Source organism: Bison bison, unplaced genomic scaffold, assembly GCF_000754665.1.
Source record: "Bison bison bison isolate TAMUID 2011002044 unplaced genomic scaffold, Bison_UMD1.0 scf7180017863932, whole genome shotgun sequence".
Classification (NCBI taxonomy): Eukaryota; Metazoa; Chordata; class Mammalia; order Artiodactyla; family Bovidae; genus Bison; species Bison bison.
Genome location: NW_011494504.1, coordinates 243,487 through 267,830, shown reverse-complemented (window position 1 = coordinate 267,830; position 24,344 = coordinate 243,487). Strand labels below are relative to the sequence as shown.

General features: G+C 38.0%; 1 protein-coding gene across 2 annotated transcripts in view; it reads left to right on the top strand.

Moving 5' to 3' along the window:
* CWF19L2 (CWF19-like 2, cell cycle control (S. pombe)) overlaps positions 1-22,153 on the top strand; it is a 140,007-nt gene extending 117,854 nt beyond the window's left edge. For both annotated transcript variants that reach the window (XM_010833793.1, XM_010833792.1), the window contains 2 exons: positions 18,331-18,432; positions 21,464-22,153. In XM_010833793.1, the coding sequence (XP_010832095.1) occupies positions 18,331-18,432; positions 21,464-21,607 (246 nt within the window). In that variant the 3' untranslated portion in view covers positions 21,608-22,153. The remainder of the gene's footprint in view (positions 1-18,330; positions 18,433-21,463) is intronic.
* The last annotated feature ends 2,191 nt before the right edge of the window (positions 22,154-24,344 follow it).

Genomic DNA, 24,344 nt, shown 5'->3' with positions numbered 1-24,344 from the left:
GGTATTCACAGACTTGGAGAAAGTCTTTTCCTTGAAGTGGGGATGTCCACCAGGGGAAGGCTTCCACTGACGAAGAGGGGAGCGCTCCGCAGACCCAGCAGTTAGACCGATTGTGGAATGCAGCATAGGAGTGAGCCCAGGACAGGAAGACATTGTCTTGAGGATCCAACGGCAGACTCAGGATATTTGGAGTCAGCAGAAGTAAGCTCACATAGGTTATCAGGCCCATCTAAAAGGTACAAAGTCAGAGCATAGAAAGTAAAGACATAAAATGAAGTCACTTAATTTTGGTCAGGGTGCCACCTCTTAACTCGAGTATGATGTACCCACGAATCAGTTCCTGGCACTTTGACAGCTGTGGGAGAGGAAAGAATAACCTGGTAAGGACCTTCTCAGAGAGGCTCGAGGGATGGGCCCCCAGATCCCAATGTTTTTTTGAGGACCTCGGTTCCTGGCTCAAATAGAGGCTTGCTTGTCTCGGAGGCTGGGTCAGGAGTCATCTCCCGGAGTTCTGTTAATGTCTGTTGAAAAGCTGAGAGCTGAGTTACATAATTAGTTAATTCCAAGGCTTCAGGGTCTATAACAATGTCTGTGCGTAAGAAAGGCCTTCCATAAATACATTCAAAGGGGGACAGTCCCTCCTTTTTGGGGGTAGTTCGAGCCCTCATTAAAGCTATGGGTAGGACTTTAGTCCATTTGTCCTGCGTCTCTTGAGTTAATTTGTGCAGATGTATAACATCCAGCTGAAGACTAGCAGGCGGGTACTCTTTCTACCCCCTTCTGATGCCTATGTCAGAAGCTTTCTCTATCTCCTTTATACTTCAATAAAACTTTATTACACACACACAAAAAAAACCTCTCTTTCTCGTTCCTTTTTTTGACAGGGAGGGCTTATACATAGGTTCACTGTTATGTTCCTTTAAAATAGTAGTTGAGTTAGATTATGAATACATTTTTCTTTTATAGTCTTTACTAATCATGCTTCATAGTTTAATCTTGATTTTCAGGTCAAGTTTTAAATTGAAGGAGCACTTAAGTTGAGTACTTTTGTAGTGACCTCCTTCTTTTCTAGAAATATACATTAAATGGAATAGATATATAATAGAACTATAGATTTCTTTTTCTTTTCCTATGAAAAGAGTATTATATGAATGTATATTTGAGTGCCTGCTATTTACCAGGCAGTGTTCTAGGTACATTTATACATAATGAAGCAGAGCAAAGACTTTTTGTAGCTTATATTCTGGTGCAAGAGTTGGGAACTGCATTCTTTGTACTAAATCCAGCCTGCTGCCTTGTTTGTGTGAATGAAGTTTTATAGTAACATAGATATATCCTTGTATAAGTACTGTTTGGGGCTGCTTTCATGCTACAAGGGCAGAATTGAGAGTTACAATAAAAATTTTATGATCTGCAATGCCCACATTATTTTATTTAAATTAAAACTTTTATTATAGGTTTTAAAAAGTTTTTTATAAATTTTTAAAATTTTGCTGACCCTTATTATAGAAGATATCACTAGAATATTTCTCTCGCATTTCTTTTGGAAATCCAGACTCCTGATACATGTGACTAATAGAATCTCCCTTTTTATATCCTTTATTACCTTTATTATATTACATTTATTATATCCCAGACAAAAGATTGAAATCTGCATTATTGGAGACAGTTTTAATTCAAAAGTAAAACCATTTATAAGTCTTTTCTCTTTTTAAAAATTAAAAAGAAATTTAATACAATTTTAAAAGTTTACTTTCCATTTACAGTTATTACAAAATATTGGCTGTTTTCTCCATGTTATACAATACATCCTTGAGCCTATCTTACACATGATAGTTTGTACCTTCAACTCCCCCACCCCATATCACCCCTGCTCATTGGTACTGGTAACAACCAGTTTGTTCTCTATATCTATATGTCTGCTTCTTTTCCCCTTTATTCATTAGTTTGTTGTATTTTTTCGATTCCACGTATAAGTGATATCATATAGTATTTGTCCTTCTCTGCCTTATTTCAATTCCCATAATGCCTAATGCCATCCAAGTCCATCCATGTTGCTGCAGATAGCAAAATTCTGTTCTTTTTAACATCTTTATCCATTCATCTGTTGATGGACACTTAAGATGCTTTCATATCTTGGCTATTGTAAATAATGTTTCTATGAACATTTTCCAACCAGTCAATCCTAAGGGAAATGAGTCCTGAATATTCATTGGAAGGACTGATGCTGAAACGGAAACTCCAATACTTTGGCCATCTGATGTGAAGAATTGACCATTGGAAAAGACCCTGAAGCTAGGGAAGATTGAAGGCAGGAGGAGAAGGGGATGACAGAGGATGAGATGGTTGGATGGCATCACCAACTTGATGGACATGAGTTTGAGCAAGCTCCCAGAGTTGGTGATGGACAGGGAAGCCTGGCATGCTGTAATCCATGTGGTTGCAAAGAGTCAGACACGACTGAGTGATTGAACTGAACTGATGAACATTTGGCTTTTTATACAATTCATGGGGTTCTTATAGTAAGAATACTGGGGTGGTTTGCCATGCCTTCCTCCAGTGGACCACATTATGTCAGAACTCTCCAGTGGAAACTGTCCGTCTTGAGTGGCCCTGCATGGCATGGTTTATAGCTTCATAGAGTTATGCAAGCCCCTTCAACATGACAAGGCAGTGACCATGAAGGAGACTAGAGATCTCTTCAAGAAAATTGGAAATTTCAAAGGAACATTTCATGTAAATATGGGCACAGTAAAGGACAGAAACGGTGGAGACCTAACAGAAGCAGAAGAGATCAAGAAGAGATGTCAAGAACAAACAGAAGAACTCTACACAAAAGATCTTAATGACCCGGATAACCACAATGGTGTGATCACTCACCTAGAGCCAGACATCCTGGAGTGTGAAGTCAAAAGGGCATTAGGAAGCACTGCTGCCAATAAAGCTAGTGGAGGTGATGGAATTCCAGCAGAGCTGTTTAAAATCCTAAAAGATGATGCTGTTAAAGTGCTGCACTCAATATGTCAGCAAATTTGGAAAACCTAGGCAATGGCACCGCACTCCAGTACTCTTGCCTGGAAAATCCCATGGATGGAGGAGCCTGTTAGGCTGCAGTACATGGGGTCGCTAAGAGTTGGACACGACTGAGCGACTTCCCTTTCACTTTTCACTTTCACGCATTGGAGAAGGAAATGGCAACCCAATCCAGTGTTCTTGCCTGGAAAATCCCAGGGATGGGGAAGCCTCGTGGGCTGTCGTCTCTGGGGTCGCATAGAGTCGGACACAACTGAAGTGACTTAGCAGTAGCAGCAGCAGTGGCCACCGGACTGGAAAAGGTCAGTCTTCATCCCAGTTCCCAAGAAGGGCAGTGCTAAAGAATGTTCAAACTACTGGACACTTGCAGTCACTTTTGAAAAGTTATGCTCAAAATCCTTCAGGCTAGGCTTCAGCATTACGTGAAACAAGAACTTCCAAGATGTACAAACTGGGTTTAGAAAAGGCAGAGGAACCAGAGATGAAATTGCCAGCTTTCAGTGGATCATAGAGAAAGCAAGGGATTTCCAGCAAAACATCTACTTCTGTCTTATTAACTATGCTAAAGACTTTGACTGTGTGGATCATAACAAACTGTGGAAAATTCTTAAAGAGATGGGAATACCAGATCGTCTTACTTGTCTCCTGCGAAACCTGTATGAAGGTCAAAAAGCAACAGCTAGGACCTTATATGGAACAATGGACTGGTTCAAAATTGAGAAAGGAGCACAACGAGGCTGTGTATTGTCACCCTGTTCATTTAGCTTATACATGATGTGCTTAGCTTAGTATATCATGCGAAATGCTGGGCTCGATGACTTACAAGCTGGAATCAAGGTTACCAGGAGAAATATCAACAACCTCAGATATGCAGATGATACTACTATACTGGCAGAAAGTGAGGTTGAACTAAAGAGCCTCTTGATGAGGGTGAAAGAAGAGAGTGGAAAAGCTGGCTTAAAACTCAATATTAAAATAACTAAAATGGCATTTGGTCCCATCTCTTCATTGCAAATTGAAGGGGAAAAGGTGGAAGCAGTGAAAGATTTCCTCTTCTTGGGCTCTAACATCCCTGTGTATGGTGACTGCAGTCATGGAATTAGAAGACGATTGCTTCTTGGAAGGAAAGCTATGACAAACAGTGCTCAGTTGCTTCAGTTGTGTCTGACCTTTTGTGACCCAGTGGACCATAGCTCACCAGGCTCCTTTGTCATTGGCATTCTCCAGGCAAGAATAGTGGAGTGGGTTGCCATGCCCTTCTCCAGGAGATCTTCCCCACCCAGGGATCGAACCTGCATCTCCTGCCTTGCAGGCAGATTCTTTACCCCTGACCCACTAGGAAGGCCCATGACAAACCTAGACAGTGTATTAAAAAGCAAAGACATCATTTTGTCTTCATGGTCTGTATAGTCAAGGTTGTGGTCTTTCTGGTAATCATATACAGATGTGAGAATTGGATGATAAAAAATCGAATAATTGATGCTTTTGAACTGTGGTGCTGGAGAAAACTCTTGAGAGTCCCGTTGACAGCAAAGAGATCAAACCAGTCAATCTTGAAGGATATTAACCCTGAATATTCATTGAAAGGACTGATGGTGATCCTGTGAAGTTTCAGTACTTTGGCCACCTGATACAAAGAGCTGACTCATTGGAAAAGACCCTGATGCTGGGAAAGATTGAAGGCAGAAAGAGAAGAGGGCAACAGAGGATGAGATGGTTGGATGGCATCACCAAGTCAATGGACATGAACTTGGGCAAACTCTGGGAGATGATGAGGGACAGGGAGGCCTGGAGTGCTGCAGTCCATGGGATTGCGAAGAGTTGGACATGACTTGGCAACTGAACAACAGCATAAACATTCTATGCATATACCTTTTCAAATTAGTGTTTTTGTTTTTTTCAGATATATATACCCAGGAGAGGAATTGCTGAGTGACATGGTAGCTGTATATTGAGTTTTTTAATCAACCTCTGCACTGTTTTGCCCGGTGGCTACACCGATTTACATTCCCACCAATAGCATTTTAGTGTTCTCTTTTCTTCATATCCTTGCCGACTTTGTTATTTGTTTTATTTTTAGCAGTAGCCATAAAGGTGTGAGGTGATATCTCATTGTGGTTTTGGATTTGATTAGCATTTTCCTGATGATTAGAGATTTTGAGCATCTTTTCATATGCCTGTGGCCATCTTCATTTCCTCCTTGGTAAAATGTGTATTCAGTTTTTTTATCCCCTTTTTAGTTAGGTTGTTTGTTTGTTTGTTTGTTTTTATATTGAGTTGTATTGACTGTTTATGTATGTTGGATTAACCCCTTATTGGTCATATAATTTGCAAAAATTTTCTCCCATTTAGTAGGTTGTCTTTAAATTTTGTTGATAATTTCCTTTGCTGTGTAAAAGCTTTTAAATTTACTTAGGTCCCATTTGTTTACTTTTGCTTTTATTTAATATACTCCAGGAGATGGATACAAAAACTTTTACTGTGATTCATGTCACTGAATGTTCTCTATTTTCCTGTAGGCATTTTATAGTATCTGGCCTTAACTTTAGATCTTTAATCCATTTTGACTTTTATTTTTTGTATGGTGTTAGAGAATGTTCTAATTTCACTTCTTTACATGTATCTGTCTAGTTTTCCCAGCACTGTTTATTGAAGAGACTGTCTTTTCTTCATTGTATATTCTTGGTTCTTTTTGGTGACCGTAGGTGTGTGAGTTTATTTCTGGGCTGTCTAGTCTGTTCCATTGATCTGTGTCTGTTTTCAATGCCAGTATCAAACTGTTCTGAGGGGTATAGCTTTGTATTAAACAGTATGGTCTGAAGTCAGGGAGCATAATTCTTCCAGCTTTGTTCTTCTTTCTCAAGATTGTTTCGGTTGTTTGGGATCTTTTGAAGGTATAATCTTCCAAAACTGAGCCAAGCACAAATAGAAAAGATGAATGGACGAATTACGAGTACTGAAATTGAGTCAGTAATTTAAAAATTTCCAGCAAACAAAAATCTAGAACCAGATGGCTTTACAGCTGAATTCTATTGAACATTTATCCTTCTGAAACTATTCCAAAAAATTGCAGAGGAAGGAACGCTTCTAAACTCATTCTATGAGTCCAGCATCAACCTGATACTAAAACCAGACAGAGATATCACAAAAAAGATTAGAGTTCAGTATCACTGATGAACATAGATGAAAAAATCCTCAATAAATAATAGCAGACTGAATCCAGCAATACATTAAAAAGATCATATACCATGATCAAGTGAGATTTAACCCAGAATTCCAAGAATGTTTCAGTATTCATAAATCAATCAATGTGATATACCACATTAACAAATTGAAAATAAAAACCATGTGATCATCTCAATAGATGGCAGAAAAAGCTTTTGATAAAATTTGGCACTCATTTATGATAAATTTCTCCAGAAGGTGGGCATAGAGGGAACATACCTCAAAATAATAAAGGCCATATATGACAAAAACACACAGCTAACATCTACCCCCTCCTGTTGCTCCCTGCTAAAGTCAAGGCTTCAGAGTATACAACAAAATTAGAATTAGGTTTTAACAATAATTTAGAACACAATAGAATTGTATTTTTGTCTAGACTTCTGAAAGAAGGATACCTTTTAAACTTAGATGAGAAGAGCCCACAAAGTTAGCAGATGTCATTGATTTCATGTTAAATCTCTTCTCTTTCACTAACTGGGGCAGATAAGACAGAGGTTAATATTGTTAATATTTAAAATACTTGTAAGTATCGATAGAAAAGCCCCTTAAAACTTACCTAATGAATGGACTAAGGACTTGATAAAACATTTCACAAAAGAGGAGATATATATATCTATCTAAAACACCTACCACGATAGCCTTAGAGCAAACATTTATTAAGTGCTTAGTAGCTCCAGGCCATTTATATGTTTATTTCTTGAACTACCCAACTCTTTTCCCCTATCTTATAGCTTAAGAAACAGCCATAGAGAAGTTAAATAATAGTAAAGAAATGATACCAGGCAGTATGGCTATCATCAAAAATAAATGCTGGAGAAGATGTGGCGAGAAAGGAACCCTCCTACTCTAGAGAGTGTCATACTGAGTGAAGTAAGTTAGGTAGAGAAGGAGAAATATTGTATGACATCCCTTATATGTGGAATCTAAAAGAAATGATACAAAAGAACTTCCTTACAAAATAGAAAGAGACTCACAGACTTAGAGAATGTATTTATGGTTGCTGGGGGGAAGGGATAGTTAGGGAGTTTCAGATGGATGTGTTCACACTGTTGTATTTAAAATGGATAAGCAACAAATACCTACTGTATAGCACATGGAACTCTGCTCAGTGTTACATGACAACCTGGATGGGAGGGGAGTTTGGGGAAGAATGGATACATGTATATGTATGGCTGAGTCCCTTTGCTGTTCATCTGAAACTATCACAACATTGTTAATAAGCTATATCCCAGTATAAAATAAGAAGGTTAAAAAATATATATATCAAAAAGAAGAACTATAGAGGGACTTCCTTGATGGTCCAGTGGTTAAGAATTCACCTTCAGATGCAAGTTCGACCCTGGTCAGGGAACAAAGTTCCCACATGCCATGGGGTGACAAATCCCATATGCCGCAACTGGAGAGCCCTGGGTGCATGGCAGCAAAGATCCTGCATACCGCAGCTAAGACCCAATGCAGCCAAATAAGTATTTTTTAAACTGAATTATTAGAAAAGTTAAAAGACAAAAATGATAAAATTAAGTATAACTAAAGTAAACAGTTAAGGGATAGGCATAAAGATGTAAAATATGATATCAAAAATAGAAAACATGTAGGGGGAATAAAAAATAATAGATCTTTTAGAATGTCTTTGAACTTAAAATCAGTTTAAAACAAGTATATATATTGATAGATATAAGTCAACATATATGAACTCCATGATAACTACTATATATGCAGTATTTTATTGGTAAGCCATCTAGTACCTCTAGGGAAGAGAATGGCAAACCACTAAAGTATTCTTGCCTCAAGAAGCCCATGAACAGTATGAAAAGGCAAAAAGCTATGACACCAGGAGATGAATCCCCCAGACTGGAAGGTGCCTGATAAGCTACTAGGAGAGAGCAGAGAAATAGCTCCAGAAAGAATGAAGAGGCTTTAACTGTGTGGATCACAACAAACTATGGAACATTCTAAAGGACATGGGAATACCAGGCCACCTTACCTGCCTCCTGAGAAACCTGTATGCAGGTCAAGAAGCAACAGTTAGCACCTGACTTGGAACAACAGACTGGTTCAAAATTGCAAAAGGAATGCATCAAGACTATATATTGTCATCCTGCTTATTTAACTTCTAAGCAGAGTACATTATGCAAAATGCCAGTCTGGATGAATCACAAGCTGGAATCAAGATTTCCAGGAGAAATATCAACAACCTCAGATATGCAGATGATACCTCTCTAATGGCAGAAAGAGAAGAGAAACTAAAGAGCCTCTTGGTAAAGGTGAAAGAAGAGAGTGAAGGAGCTGGCATAAAACTCAACATTCAAAAAATGAAGATCATGGCTTCCGGTCCCATTGCTTCATGGCACATAGATGGGGAAACAATGGAAATAGTGACAGATTTTCTTTTCTTCAGCTCCAAAATCACTGTGGATGGTGACTGCAGCCACGAAATGAAAAGGTGCTTGCTCCTTGAAAGAAAAGCTGTGACCCACCTAGACAGTGTATAAAAAAAGCAGAGACATCACTTTGCAAATAAAGGTCGCTGTAGTCATAACTGTGGTTTTTCCAGTAATCATGTACAGATGTGAGAGTTGTACCATAAAGAAGGCTGAGTGCTGAAGAATTGATGCTTTTGAATTGTGGTGCTGCAGAAGACTTGGGAATCCCTCGGACAGCAAGGAGATCAAACCAATCAATCCTAAAGCAAATCAACCCTGAATATTCATTGGAAGAACTGATGCTGAAGCTCCAGTCCTTTGGCTACCTGATGCGAAGAGGCGACTCATTGGAAAATACCCTGATGCTGGGAAAGATTGAGGGCAGGAGAAGGGGGCAGCAGAGGATGAGATGGTTGGATGGCATCACCAACTCAATGGGCATGAGTTTGAGTAAACTTCAGGAGACAGTGAAGGACAGGGAAGCCTGGCCTGCTGCAGTCCATGGGGTCACAAAGAATAGGACATGACTTAGCGACTGAACAACAACAACAATCTAGTATCTACTGCAAGTTTATTTATTTTAATCTGAATATATAGCTGAAATAAGTTCCTAGAGGTTAATATTTTCACTTAACCAGTAAGAAACACATACAAATTCTTCTTGCAATGGTTATTACATATTTAACTTTGAAGTGGATTCTTTTCTAAATCACCACATAGTGTTTTATCTGAGACTGTTTATCCAAGTCAGAGCAGCTTGGGAATGAACTAGATGACCTCTTGAAGTCCCTCTTAGCTTTAGAATTTAATAATTATGTGGATGGATTTGTGATGAGAACTTGAGTCCAAGAATAATTTCAAAGCAGGTCACTTTTTACAAAGTTAAGCTTTCCAGTGTCTTTTTAACATGATAATGTTTCTGAGCATGAAGTGAACAATCTTGATCTATTTTAACTTTATTTTAATTCCGAAGAAATCTCATTTTGCTTCTTTTAAAAAAACTCTACGTCCAGAAAAAAAGCAGCCCTCTATCCCATCTCCTTAGTTCATGAAGTATTTTGTATGTGTGTTGGGGTGGTGATTTTTTTCCCATAGTAGATTCTTAGCTGTTAGTACAGATTTGCCTATTTATAATTCATTCTAACTCTCTGTTCATTTATGTTTTTATTTGTGTGAGTATAAACTTTTTCTTAATGTCTATTTTGTCTGCTTGCTCTAGGTTTTTTAATTTATTTTCAGTGTAGTGTGAAGTTCATGAAAATATGCAAGGGAAAAACATCTGAATGTTAATTGTGAGGGGTTGCGTGATGTTCACGCAAGTTGTCAAGAAAGTGATCTTTTTTCACAAGATTTTTTTTTAAAATTCTCAAGACAGTTTATAGAGAGGTCACATGAATTCTTCTCAACTTTTTATTAGGATTTTGAAATTTAATTCTGTGATAACTGTAGCAGTTGAAAAACATGTAAGACATCTTCGATTTGACTTTCAAAACTAAGCAAAGTCCACCTCAAGGGAAATTTGAGTTTACCCTGGGATCTTTAAATATGAGGACAATTATAGAAAGTCAGGATTAAAGACTGGAATGTTTAAAGGGGAAAACAAATACTACTGTTTTTCTATGATCAATAAATTTTTTTGCTGTAATTCTGTCAGTACTCTTCATGGGTGGTACCAAAGTTCCAACTTCTTTCACTCCTGCTGGTCAGGGCAGGAAAAGGGGAGTACTAAATGTACATGTACTTTGATAATGGAGCCTTGGCAGTGCCTACTGACTAATAACTCTAGCAAGAGTGTAGGTTGTACCTTTTGCTTCCTTCAATGAGAGAAGAGTTGCTTGTGACAGTGTGTTCATCTTGGAAATTATACAATATGTTGTTGAGCTTTACTGTGTATATACAAATTACCACAAACTTAGTGCTTTAAAAATAACACACTTATTGTCTCATAATTTTGGAAGTCACAAATATGAAATGGGTTTAAAATCTAGATGTTAGCAGGCCTGCTTTTTTTTGAGGCTCTTAGGGAGAATCCATTTCCTTGCCGTTTTCAGTTTCTGGAAGTCACCTGCATTCCATGGCTTGTGGTTCTTTCAGAGCCAACCAGTATAGGATCTTCCAGTCTTTCTCTGACTCTGACCTTTCTGTCATATCCTGTATAACCTGGGATAATCTTTCCATTTCAAGATCCCTAACTTAATCATATCTGCAAAGCCCCTTTTGCCTTATAATATAATTTATTTATGGCAAATAGGGAATAAGAGCATTGACATATTTAGGAAGCCATTTTTCTGCAAAATACAGTATCATACCAACAAAAAACATGGGCACTGTTATCATAAGTTGATTCCTCAAGATCTCTTCCTGGAGAGTACTGTTCTTTACCATGTAGTCTTCAATATAATTTTAGCCATTCATATTCATGTTCATACATTGATCTATTTCAGATAGCAAAAAGTATTTTAATGGAGCCTTCCATTCTTTTTTGACTACTAGATTTGCACAAAGCATTGTTAGTAGGAGATGGAAATGAAAATAATATTTGAATAATATTCTCTTTGCCAAACATTAGTCTGTGTACTTAATATGCATTTTTCTATTTGATCCTCACAGCAGACTTCTGAGCTCTTCATATTTATTGTTAAGACTCACAGATCTTAAATAACTTGCCTAAAGTTATAGTTATAAGTAACAGAACTGTGATTAGAGTCTTGTCTATCTATTTTTTTTGGCTAACTATGTCATATGTGTTTTAAATTTTACTTTAAAAATGTGAAAATATTTTTTAAAAAGCACGAGTAGTAACCATTTCTCTGCATTGTATGTCAAACTGATTGTTTAACTTACACTTTTCCTATAACCTATACAACTCTTTATAGGCCCCGGTTTTAATTGCTTTATACTATTTCAAGATGACCACTCTTCTTCCACCCTATCACACTACACTATCTCTTCCCAAGGCATGCCTTCTGGAGGGCACAATACAAAATATATATAATTAAATAGAAATATGTAATTCAATGAAACTGAATCATGCCGTGTAGGGCCACCCCAGATGGACGGGTCATGGTGGAGAGTTCTGACAAAACGTGGTCCATCAGAGAAGGGAATGGCAAACCACTGCAGCATTCTTGCCTTGAGAACCCCATGACAGTATGAAAAGGCAAAAAGATACGACACTGAAAGATGAACTCCCCAGGTTGGTGGTGTCCAATATGCTCCTGGAGAAGAGCAGAACAATACCTCCAAAAGGAATGAAGAGGCTGAGCCAAAGCAGAAATAGCACCCAGTTATGGATATGTTTGGTGGTGAAAGTAATGTCTGATGCTTTTAACAATGTTGCATAGGAACCTGCAATGTTAGGTCCATGAATCAAGGTAAATTGGAAGTGGTCAAACAGGAGGTGGCAAGAGTGAACATCGACATTTTAGGAATCAGTGAACTACAGTGGACAGCAATAGTCAAATTTAATTCAGATGACCATTATATCTACCACTGTGGGCAAGAATCCCTTAGAGGAAAGGGAGTAGCCCTCAGAGTCAACAAAACAGTCTGAAATGCAGTACTTCGGGGCAATCTCAAAAACGACAAAATGGTTTCTGTTCGTTTCCAAGGCAAACCATTCAACCAGTATCATAGTAATCCAAGCCTATGCCCCAACCACTAATGCCAAAGAAACTGAAGTTGAAAGGTCCTATGAAGAACTATAAGACCTTCTAGAACTAACACTAAAAAAGAGATGTGCTTTTCATCATAGGGGACTGGAATGCAAATGTAGGAAGTCAAGAGAAACCTGGAGTAACAGGCAAGTTTGGTCTTTGAATACAAAAGGAAGCAGAGCAAAGGCTAACAGAGTTTTGCCAAGAGAATGCACTGGTCATAGCAAACACCCGCTTCCAACAACACAAGAGATGGTTCTACATATGGACATCAGTTCAGTTCAGTTCAGTCACTCAGTCATGTCCAACTCTTTGCAACCCCATGAACTGCAGCACGCTAGGCCTCCTGTCCATCACCAACTCCCAGAGTCCGCCCAAACCCATGTCCATCAAGTTGGTGATGCCATCCAACCATCTCATCCTCTTTTGTCCTGGTCTCCTTATGCCCTCAATCTTTCCCAGCATCAGGGTCTTTTCAAATGAGTCAGCTCTTCGCATCAGGTGGCCAAAGTATTGGAGTTTCAGCTTCAACATCAGTCCTTCCAATGAACACCCAGGACTGATCTCCTTTAGAATGGACTGGTTGGATCTCCCTGCAGTCCAAGGGACTCTCAAGAGTCTTCTCCAATACCACAGTTCTAAAGCATCAATTCTTTGGTGCTCAGCTTTCTTTATAGTCCAACTCTCACATCCATACATGACCACTGGAAAAACCATAGCCTTGACTAGACGGACCTTTGTTGGCAAAGTAATGTCTCTGCTTTTTAATATGCTGTCTATGTTGGTCATAACTTTTCTTCCAAGGAGTGTCTTTTAATTTCATGGCTACAGTCACCATCTGCAGTGATTTTGGAGCCCAGAAAAATAGTCAGCCACTGTTTCCACTGTTTCCCCATCCATTTGCCGTGAAGTGATGGGACTGGATGCCATGATATTAGTTATCTGAATGTTGAGTTTTAAGCCAACTTTTTCACTCTCCTCTTTGACTTTCATCAAGAGGCTCTTTAGTTCTTCACTTTCTGCTATAAGGATGGTGTCATCTGCATATCTGAGGTTATTGATATTTCTCCCAGCAATCTTTATTCTAGCTTGTGCTTCCTCCAGCCCAGCGTTTCTCATGATGTACTCTGCATATAAGTTAAATAAGCAGGGTGACAATATACAGCCTTGACGTACTCCTTTTCCTTTTTGGAACCAGTCTGTTGTTCCATGTCCGTTCTAACTATTGCTTCCTGACCCACATACAAATGTCTCAGGAGGCAGCTCAGGAGGTCTGGTATTCCCATCTTTTTAAGAACTTGCCACAGTTTATTGTGATCCACACAAAGGCTTTCGCATGGTCAATGAAGCAGAAATAGATGTTTTTATGGAACTCTCTTGCTTTTGCAATGATCCAGCGGATGTTGGCAGTTTGATCTCTGGTTCTTCTGCCTTTTCTAAAAGCAACTTGAACATCTGCAAGTTTAAGATTCACGTATTGGTGAAGCCTGGCTTGGAGAATTTTGAGCATTACTTTACTAGTGTGTGAGATGAGTACAATTGTGTGGTAGTTTGAGCATTCTTTGGCATTGCCTTTCTTTGGGATTGGAATGAAAACTGACCTTTTCCAGTCCTGTGGCCACTGCTGAATTTTCCAAATTTGCTGGCATATTGAGTGCAGCACTTTCACAGCATCATCTTTCAGGATTTGAAATAGCTCAACTGGAATTCCATCACCTCCACTAGCTTTATTCGTAGTGATGCTTCCTAATTCCCATTTGACTTCACATTCCAGGATATCTGGCTCTAGGTGAGTGATCACACCATCGTGATTATCTGGGTTATGAAGATCTTTTTTTATACAGTTCTTCTGTGTATTCTTGCTACCTCTTAATATTTTCTGCTTCTGTAAAGTCCTTATCATTTCTGTCCTTTATTGAGCCCATCTTTGCATGAAATGTTCCCTTGGTGTCTCTAATTTTCTTGAAGAGATCTCTAGTCTTTCCCATTGTATCGTTTTCCTCTATTTCTTTGCATTGATTGCTGAGGAATGCTTTCTTATCTCTCCTTGTTATTCTTTCGAACTCTGCATTCAAATGGTTATATCTTTCCTTTTCCCCTTTGCTTTTCGCTTCTCTTCTTTTCACAGCTATTTGTAAGGCCTCCTCAGACAGCCAATTTGCTTTTTTGCATTTCTTTTTCTTGGGTCAGTACCAAAATCAGATTGATTATATCTTTGCAGCGTAAGATAGAGAAGCTCTATGTAGTCAGAAAAAATAAGACCAGGAGCTGACTGTGGCTCAGATAATGAACTCCTTATTGCCGAACACAGACTTAAATTGAAGAAAGTAGGGAAAACTACTAGGCCATTAAGGTATGACCTAAATCAAATCCCCAATGATTGTATAATGGAAGTGATAATCAAGGGATCAGATCTGATAGAGTGTCTGAAGAACTATGGATGGAGGTTTATGATATTGTACAGGAGGCAGTGATCAAAACCATCCCCGAGAAAAAAGAAATTCAAAAGGACAAAATGGCCTTCTGGGGAGGCCTTACAAATAGCTAAGGAAAGAAGAGAAGCAAAAGGCAAAGGAGAAAAGGAAAGATACGCCCCCCTGAATGCAGAGTTCCAAAGACTAGCAAGGAGAGATAAGAAAGTCTTCCAAAGTGAACAATGCAAAGAAACATAAGAAAACAATAGAATGGGAAAGACTAGACATCTCTTCAAGAAAATTAGAGATACCAAGGGAACATTCCATGCAAAGATGGGCGTAATAAAAGACAGAAATGGTATGGATCTAACAGAATTAGAAGATTTTAAGTAAGGTGGCAAGAATACACAGAAAAACTATACAAAAAAAATATCTTAATGACCTGGATAACCACGATGGTGTGATCATTCACCTAGAGCCAAACATCTTGGAGTGTGAAGTCAAGTGGGCCTTAGGAAACATCACTGTGAACAAAGCTAGTGGAGGTGATAGAATGCCAGCTAAACTATTTCAGATCCTAAAAGATGATACTGTTTGTTAAAGTGCTGCAGTCAATATGCCAGCAAATTTGGAAAACTCAGCAGTGGCCACCGGACTGGAAAAGGTCAGTTTTCATTTCCAATCCCAAAGAAAGTAATGCCAAAAAATGTTCAAACTATCACACAATTGCATTCATTTCACATGCTATCAAAGTGATACTCAAGTTCTCCAAGCCAGGCTTCCATAGTACATGAACTGAGAGCTTTCAGATGTTCAAGCTGGATTTAGAAAAGGGAGAGGAGCCAGAGATCAAATTGCCAACATCTGATGGATCATCAAAAAAGCAAGAGAATTCCAGAAAAACATCTACTTCTGTTTCATTGATTATTCTAAAGCCTTTGACTGTGTGGATCACAACAAACGATGGAAAATTATTAATTAGATGGGGCTACCAGAGCACTTTACCTGCCTTCTGAGAAACCTGTATGGATATCAGGAAGCAAAAGTTAACACCAAAGATGAAACAACAGACTGGTTCCAAATTGGGAAAGGAGTACATCAAGGCTGTATGTTGTCATTCTGCTTATTTAACTTATACTCAGAATACATCATGTGAAATGCCAGGCTAGATGAAACACAAACTGGAAGCAAGATTGTAAGGAGAAATATCAATAACCTCAGATATGCAGATGACACCACCCTTAGGGCAGACACCACCCTTATGGCAGACACCAAAGAGGAACTAATAGCCTCTTGATGAAGGTGAAAGAGGAGAGGGAAAAAGCTGGCATAAACTCAACATTCAAAAAACAAAGATCATGGCCTCCAGTTCCATCACTTTATGGCAGATAGATGTGGAAACAATGGAAACAGGGACAGACTTTATTTTCATGTGTTCAAAGTCACTGCAGATGGTGAATGCAGTCACAAAATCCAAAGACGCTCCTTGGTAGAAAAACTATGACAAACCTAGACAGTGTATTAAAAAGCAGAGACATTATTTTGCCAACAAAGGTCCATACAGTCAAGTGTATGGTTTTTCCAGTAATCATGTATGGATGTGAAAGTTGAACCATAAAGAAGGCTGATCTCTGAAGAACTGATGCTTTTGAACTATGGTGCTGGAGAAGACTCTTGGACTGCAAGGAGATCAAGCCAGTCAATCTGAATGGAAATTGATTCTGAATAATCATTAGAAGGACTGATGCTGAAGCTGAAGCTCCAATACATTGGCCACCTGATGTGAAGAGCCAGCTCATTAGAAAAGATGCTGGTCCAGGGAAAGATTGAAGGCAGGAGGAGAAGGGGACGACAGAGGATGAGATTGTTGGATGGCATCCCTTACTTGATGGACATGAGTTTGAGCAAGCTCTGGGAGATGGTGAAGAATAGGAAAGCCTGACATGTTGCATCCATGGGATCACAAAAAGTTGGCCATGACTGAGTAACTGAATGACAACAAATACAATTCACTGCCAAAATTAGCAAATGCGACTTTATGAGGGGATTAAGGGAGAGAGATGTTAAGCACTGTGGATGGTGACTGCAGCCATGAAATTAAAAGACGCTTGTTCCTTTAAGGAAAGCTACGACAATCTGAGACAACATATTAAAAAGCAGAGACATCATTTTGCTGACAGAGTTCCATATTGTCAAACCTGTGGTTTTTCCAATAGTCAGGTATGGATTTGAGACTGGGACCATAAAGAAGGCTGAGTGCAGAGGAATTGATGCTTTGAAATTGTGATGCTGGAGAAGACATGATGTCCTTGGGCTACAAGGAGATCAAACCAATCAGTCCTAAAGGAAATCAACCTTGAATATTCATTGGAAGGACTGATGCTGAAGCTCCAATACTTTGCCCAGCTGATGTGAAGAGCCAACTCATTTGGAAAGACCTTGATGCTGGGAAAGATTGAAGGCAGGAGAAGGGGGTGGCAGAGGATGTGATGGTTAGATAACATCACCAACTCACTGGACATGAATTTGAGCAAACTCTGGGAGATAGTGGAGGACAGGGAAGCCTGCATGCTGCAGTCCATGGGGTCGCAAAGAGTTGGACACGACTTTGTGACTGAACAACTACAATATTACTTTTTTTAAAAAAATTATTTATTTACTTATTTGGCTGTGTTGGGTCTTAGTGCCATGCCACATCTTTAGTTGTGACATGTAAATTCTTAGTTCGGCATGTGGGTTCTAGTTCCTCAACCACTGTTCGACCCCAGGCCCCCTTCCTTGGGAGCACAGTGTCTTAGTCACTGGACCACCAGGGAAGTGCCCAATATTACTTTAAATTGACCAGTTTGAATACTTTCTAGTAACAGAATTAGGGCTTGGAGGAAAAACTTGCAAGGACAGAGGATCTACTTAATATAAAGCTAGAAATTATGACCTTTTCCAATCAAGATAGTGTCTGAAATACTTCATGTCTGCACACGTGTGTGGGTGTGTTCATGTGTGTCTTTGAGTGTGTTTAGTAAGAGGGAGGGAAAAAAGGTAGGGAAAGATAATACTGGAAATATTTTAAAATGAGATTGATAAACTAAATATTACTATACCACCTTACCAGTTAATAAAAAAGCTATGATTGTTTGTATTTATCTTTGATCAATAAGTAGTAATAAAAGTTCCAGGATATTATAAACAAAGCTCTGAGTATATGACTAAGCCCCAGTTCCTTTTCTGCACTGTGAGAAAAAATACAAGAAAGCATATCCTTAATCTGTATTTGCATAGTCTAAAGAAAATTATTGTGTTGTTAAATATTTTTAAAGTGCCTTTTTCTTTGCTGTTTTTCCCAAAGACAGAAAAATAATTGGTTCTGATTATAATTGCTGGATATTATGAAGCACTATCCAACCGAAAGTCAACAAAATGAAATGTTTTAGTTAAGATGTTAGGTTATTTTTTGAAGTATTTTTATAATTGGAAATTCATTGTATATGTTTGTCTTGAGGAATACTTAATTAGGAAGAGGGATTAAGCATAACTTCCTAATTTCATGCTGTTTTCAAGTGTGATTTATCTGTTTTTTAGGTACCCAAAGGCTTACCTTACTTCTCTGTGGATTTTGGCCTCCAGGGAGGGTTTGCCCATGTCATTGAAGATCAGCACAAATTCCCACATTACTTTGGAAAGGTATGCTCACAGATTGGTAAAATTTCAGAATTTAGCCATTTTGTCACATTGCTTTTGAAGGGAAATAACTTTGGGCACAATGTACAGTGAAGTTGGTGCCTGTTGTAAAACCCAGTTTTCAGAGGGAGTACCCAGAAGCTATTAAGAAATATATACCAGGATATTTATAACAATCAGGAATGTTACTTTGGAACCAAACGGTTTGTTGACAGTGTCAGCAGTGACTGTAGTGTTTTCCTGTGGAGACAGCCAGGCTTGTGCTGAGAATGATAATTGATAATGATGATAACCTATTCATTGAGGATTTACAGTGAGCCTGGTAATGTTCTTAGCACTCATTTAATGCTCATAATAACACTATCATGTAGACATTTTATACTTTCATTTTATAGATGTTGAAACCAATCTATATTTTATAGATGTTGAAACCAATATAACTTCCCCAGGATCATGTGCTAGTAAGTGACAGACCAAGGGGTGCATAAGCTCTTGGTTGAACTAGAAAACAAATGATCTCACAGATTCATTTATAACTAAGTACTGTACGGTCCTAGAAGAATATAGCACTCATTTCACACAGTTTCTGGTCAGATACTAGAGTATAGATCTTTCAGTTGCTAGTGGATTCTTTCCATTACTACAGATTGTCTTCTAGGGGTGTAGTCCTTAAATTTAAGTTCTTTTGAATATCTGGGAAGTATGTAAGTTAGTATCAGGGCCTAGAATGAAATTAATGTAGCCATGGGAGCAATCAAAAGAAGTTTGGGCAATAACAGCTCAAGAAAGTAACCTTTCAATCTAGTGTGTAAGTCAGGCCTTTCTCTCTAAATTAGAGGAGCCTAGATGAACTTTGTCCATGGTTCCCTGTTCTTCCTACCCACTTTCATCCCCTGTGTCAGATCATTTTCTACAATGATTAGGGACCTGTGAGCAGTTTGGACTCATAATTTTTTATACTGTTGTCCTTAAAGGCTAACGAGAGACTCCAAATCACGTTCATCTGTGAACTGTTGAAATACGTTTTAGAAACTTGTCTGAGAGAATATCTTTTCCCAGAGTTAACTAGAAAGAAATTAGTTTTCATTATTCTGAAAAACATTGTTAAATTTCAGTAGAGTTTTATAACTCAGAAATTTTATGACTCTGCTTTTATTTAAAAAAATGATTCTAGTAAAAATGAAGTAAATATCTAGTTTTTAACTTGCCTAAGTTTAATTGGGAGATTGTCCTCCTTCAAATATTATGCACGTGTTATGATTTATATGATACTGTTTTAGTGTTGAAAACTTTTAGTTAGCGTTACAGCGCTAATCCATTTTCCTCGAAATTTCTTTCCAAGAAAAAGCCTATGTACGCACAAACTCCCTTCAGCCTGCAGTTGTTTAGACAGCAAGAAGGACTGGTCTCTTTACATTAATATTTGCTTCAGTAATAGAACAAGGATCAATCCTTGTTGTATGTGTGCCTTAATGGTACACATAAGACAAAACTTGATGTTTTATAGAAAATTTTAGGTCAAATTTTAGAAAAATTCAGGTCAATAAAGCTAGGCTTTCTTAAACTACATGGCTAGTGATTGGCTGATGCTAAGAAACTCTTGCATTAAATTTGTCCTCTTTTTACACTATGTCTCTCTTGGCCCCTTTACTTCCTTTACCCAACGAAGAGATTTCCTTTTCCATGAAGCTTTTCTTGATATATCCAGCAAATAGAATCTCCTTTCTTTTTGAGTCTCTATATAGTCTACTTTGGCATTTACCTTATTCTGCTTTATAAGACAGTCCTTTATGTAGTTGGGTTATTATTGTGGCTCCCACCACAGCTCTGCATTCTATTATGAGTTTTCTGAAGACAGAGAAATGTGTGTTAGTTATTTCTGTATCACCTACAGTATTTGGCCATTGCTTGTATATAGTAGATCCCTTCATTAATAGAGTATTTGTTAAGATGAAGAACCTATGTCTTAGAGCAATTACATCCAAGGTCTTAACAGTCCTGTAGACCTAGACTGAATATGCAGAATTCTACCTCGAGCCCAGAGTTTTCCTGTATTACCATACTTCTCTTCCTTGAAGCATTATAAATCTCCCCCATATCTTTCTGTATATGGATACTCACTATCGTGCATCTGTCCTCAGTCACTAAGTCACCTCCAACTCTTTTGTGACCCCATGGACTGTAGCCTGCCAGACTCTTCTGTCCATGGGATTTCCCAGGCAAGAATACTGGAGTGAGTTCTGTTTACTTCTCCAGGGGATCTTCGTGACCCAGGGATCAAACCAGCATCACCTGCATTGGCAGGAGGGTTCTTTGCCACTGAACCACCAGAGAAACCCACTCACTCTCATAAATTTAATTAATCTCTATAGCTGATATCATAGGAACAGGAAGACGATCGTGAAAGAAATTATCTAGAATAATAAGCAGACCATTGAAAATATATTATTTCAGGACTTGGGAATATGGCTTTTTAAATGAAGGTGATTATAATTTTTAATTATTGGTTTACATGGATTGGTACTAAAATATGATTTCATTTCTTAAAAAAAGATCTCCAGCTAATAGAAGAAACTGGCTTTTAAATATATTGGATAGTAGAGAGAGTATTAGCCTAAGATTAAACTGTAGTTGAACAATCAAGTTTATAATTGCTACATGTTGGTCAACTTTTTCTTCAGACTTTCTTACCAGAGCAGCTAATAAGGACCAAATTAATTAAATTTCATTCTCTCTTCTTCCCCTTTGCTGCTGTCTGATAGATGTACTAAGAAACAACAAAATGGACAAATTATTTGACAGGAGACACAACTAAGGACCCTTGGAATCCCAGGGTTTACATAGTTAGAATTAAATGAAAACAAGTTTTGTTTGTTTGTTTTTAACTTGAAACTAATATTTATATAAAATGTAATCATCCTTGCAGAGAAGGACTTAATATTATATTTAGTAACAGAATAAACAGGAATAGCTTGATTCCTATTTTTCAGTCTTTATACATGTATGTGTTTGTATTTTTCTCATTCTTTAAAAGGAAATCATTGGTGGCATGCTGGATATAGAACCAAGAGTTTGGAGGAAAGGGATGCGAGAAAGCTTTGAAGATCAGAGGAAGAAAGCACTGCAGTTTGCTCAGTGGTGGAAACCATTTGACTTCACCGGAAGTAAAAAATGTTGAGGCAAAGCTTTCATTTTTTATTTCCTTTTTGGATTTCTTTCAGTTTTATTTCCATTGCATCTAGCTAAACAACTAACCATCAGGTAATAGAAAAAGAGTGTCATGATCTAGGTTTCTGACAACTCTACATCACTGAACTGTATTGGTTTCCTTCACCACCTGCTCCTGTGGACTGCATTGTAGTAACCATGGAGACCAGTTATGTTGGCTGACCTGTTCATGTTCTGTTCTGTACCTGTGTCTTCATGTTCTAAACTGTTTAGTTAATCTGTAGAAAGACTTTTCTGAAGAATTATCTAGGAAGTATTGCAAATCATTGGTTCAAATGGAAATGGCTCTACTTCAAGTTTCTTAAGTCTACTGACTAGCTTCTTTTGCATTTAAACTAAAACTTGGCATATTTAGTGATAATTAAAATTTCTTTTCACAGTGTTTTATAGAAGCTCTTACTTTTCTTCCAATACCATATATATCATTGCTATTCTTTTTATTAAAGGAAAAAAGAATGTCCCCAATAATAAATAATTAAATGAATTATATAATACATTCGTAATTTGTTTTTATTTCTGCAGTTTTAAATAGTGTGTTTGAATTTTGGTGATTTTACATGTACTGTCCAAAAATCACAGTTTATAGTCATTTGGGGTTTCTGTGAAAGTTAAAAATTTTAGCCAAGTCATCGTTTTGGGGTTGTATTGATTATTACAAAATATTAAGTAATAAGTAATGTGTGTATTTTTAAGTGGCAGGAGCACATTCTGTTGTCCCATTTGATCTAAGGTTCTTCATATTCTTTTATGCTTACACTTGGTATGAAGAGAAAAAACTGATAAGTATAAGACATGGCCATCATCTCCAAGAGTGTTGCTACTTTATTTTTTACATTTTACAAAAAAAAAGATATTTTTGTAGTCACCCTTTTTCAAAGATGTTGATTTTTTGGAGCCAGACCTTGACATTTTGTCATGAAATGTTGAATATTTAAAATCAATGTGACATGTACTCTAGAGTAACTCATAACCAGACAGTTATTTTTAATATTGATATCTTTCTTTAGTATTTTGAAAAAGGAAATGTTTATGTTTTATCTCAAGTTTTAAAATTTTAATAAAAGTTGGAAGTTTAATCATTTCAAATTCTCAGTATTTGCAAATTGCATTTAAGTCTTTTTTATCAAATTGATAATTGACAGTATAAATTTTATTTATTGCTCTTTTCAGACTATTTTGGCCTTGCTACAAAGTCTCAGAGATATCTTTAACATTCCTTATTTAATGAGTGTGTTAACAAACATTTGTTTACAGGGCATTTTATTGCATACTGGTAGTACAAAAATAAAAAATGCTTCAGTTCAGTCGCTCAGTTGTGTCTGACTCTGGGACCGCATGGACCGTAGCACGCTGGGCCTGCCTGTCCATCACCAACTTCCGGAGTTTACCCAAACTCATGTCCATTGACTCGGTGATGCCATCCAGCCATCTCATCCTCTGTCGTCCCCTTCTCCCACCTTCAATCTTTCCCAGCATCAGGGTCTTTTCCAGTGAGTCAACTCTTCACATCAGGTAGCCAAAGTATTGGAGTTTCAGCTTCAGCATCAGTCCTTCCAATGAATATTTAGGACTGATTTCTTTTACGATGGTCTGGTTGGATCTCCTTGCAGTCCAAGGGACTCTCAAGAGTCTTCTCCAACACCACAGTTCAAAAGCATCAATTTTTCAGCACTCAACTTTCTTTAAGGTCCAACTCTCACATCCATACATGACCACTGGAAAAACCATAGCCTTGACTAGAAGGACCTTTGTTGGCAAAGTAATGTCTCTGCTTTTTAATATGCTGTCTAGGTTGGTCATAACTTTTCTTCCAAGGAGTAAGCATCTTTTAATTTCATGGCTGCATTCACTGTCTGTAGTGATTTTGGAGGCCCCCCAAAATAAAGTGTCACTGTTTCCTCTGTTTCCATATCTGTTTGTCATGAAGTGATGGGACTGGATGCCATGTTCTTAGTTTTCTGAATGTTGAGCTTTAAGCCAACTTTTTCACTCTCCACTTTCACTTTCATCAAGAGGCTCTTTAGTTCATCGTAACTTTCTGCCAGAAGAGTGGTGTCATCTGCATATTTGAGGTTATTGATATTCCTCCTGGCAGTCTTGATTCTAGCTTGTACTTTATCCAGTCAAGCATTTCTCATGATGTACTCTGCGTATACATTAAATAAGCAGGGTGACAATATACAGCCTTGATGTATTCCTTTTCCTATTTGGAACCAGTCTGTTGTTCCACGTCCAGTTCTAACTGTTGCTTCCAGACCTGCATACAAATTTCTCAAGAGGCAGATCAGGTGGTCTGGTATTCCCATCTCTTGAAGAATTTTCCACAGTTTATGGTGATCCACACAGTAAAATCTTTGGCATAGTCAATAAAGCAGAAATAGATATTTTTATGGAACTGTCTTGCTTTTTCAGTGATCCAGCAGATGTTGGCAGTTTCATCTCTGGTTCCTCTGCCTTTTCTAAAACCACCTTGAACATCTGGAAGTTCATGGTTCACATATTGTTGAAGCCTGGCTTGGAAAATTTTGAGCATTACTTTACTAGCATGTGAGATGAGTGCAGTTGTATGGAGGTTGGAGCATTGTTTGGCATTGCCTTTCTTTGGGATTGAAATGAAAACTGACCTTTTCCAGCCCTGTGGCCACTGCTGAGTTTTCCAAACTTGCTGGCATATTGAGTGCAGCACT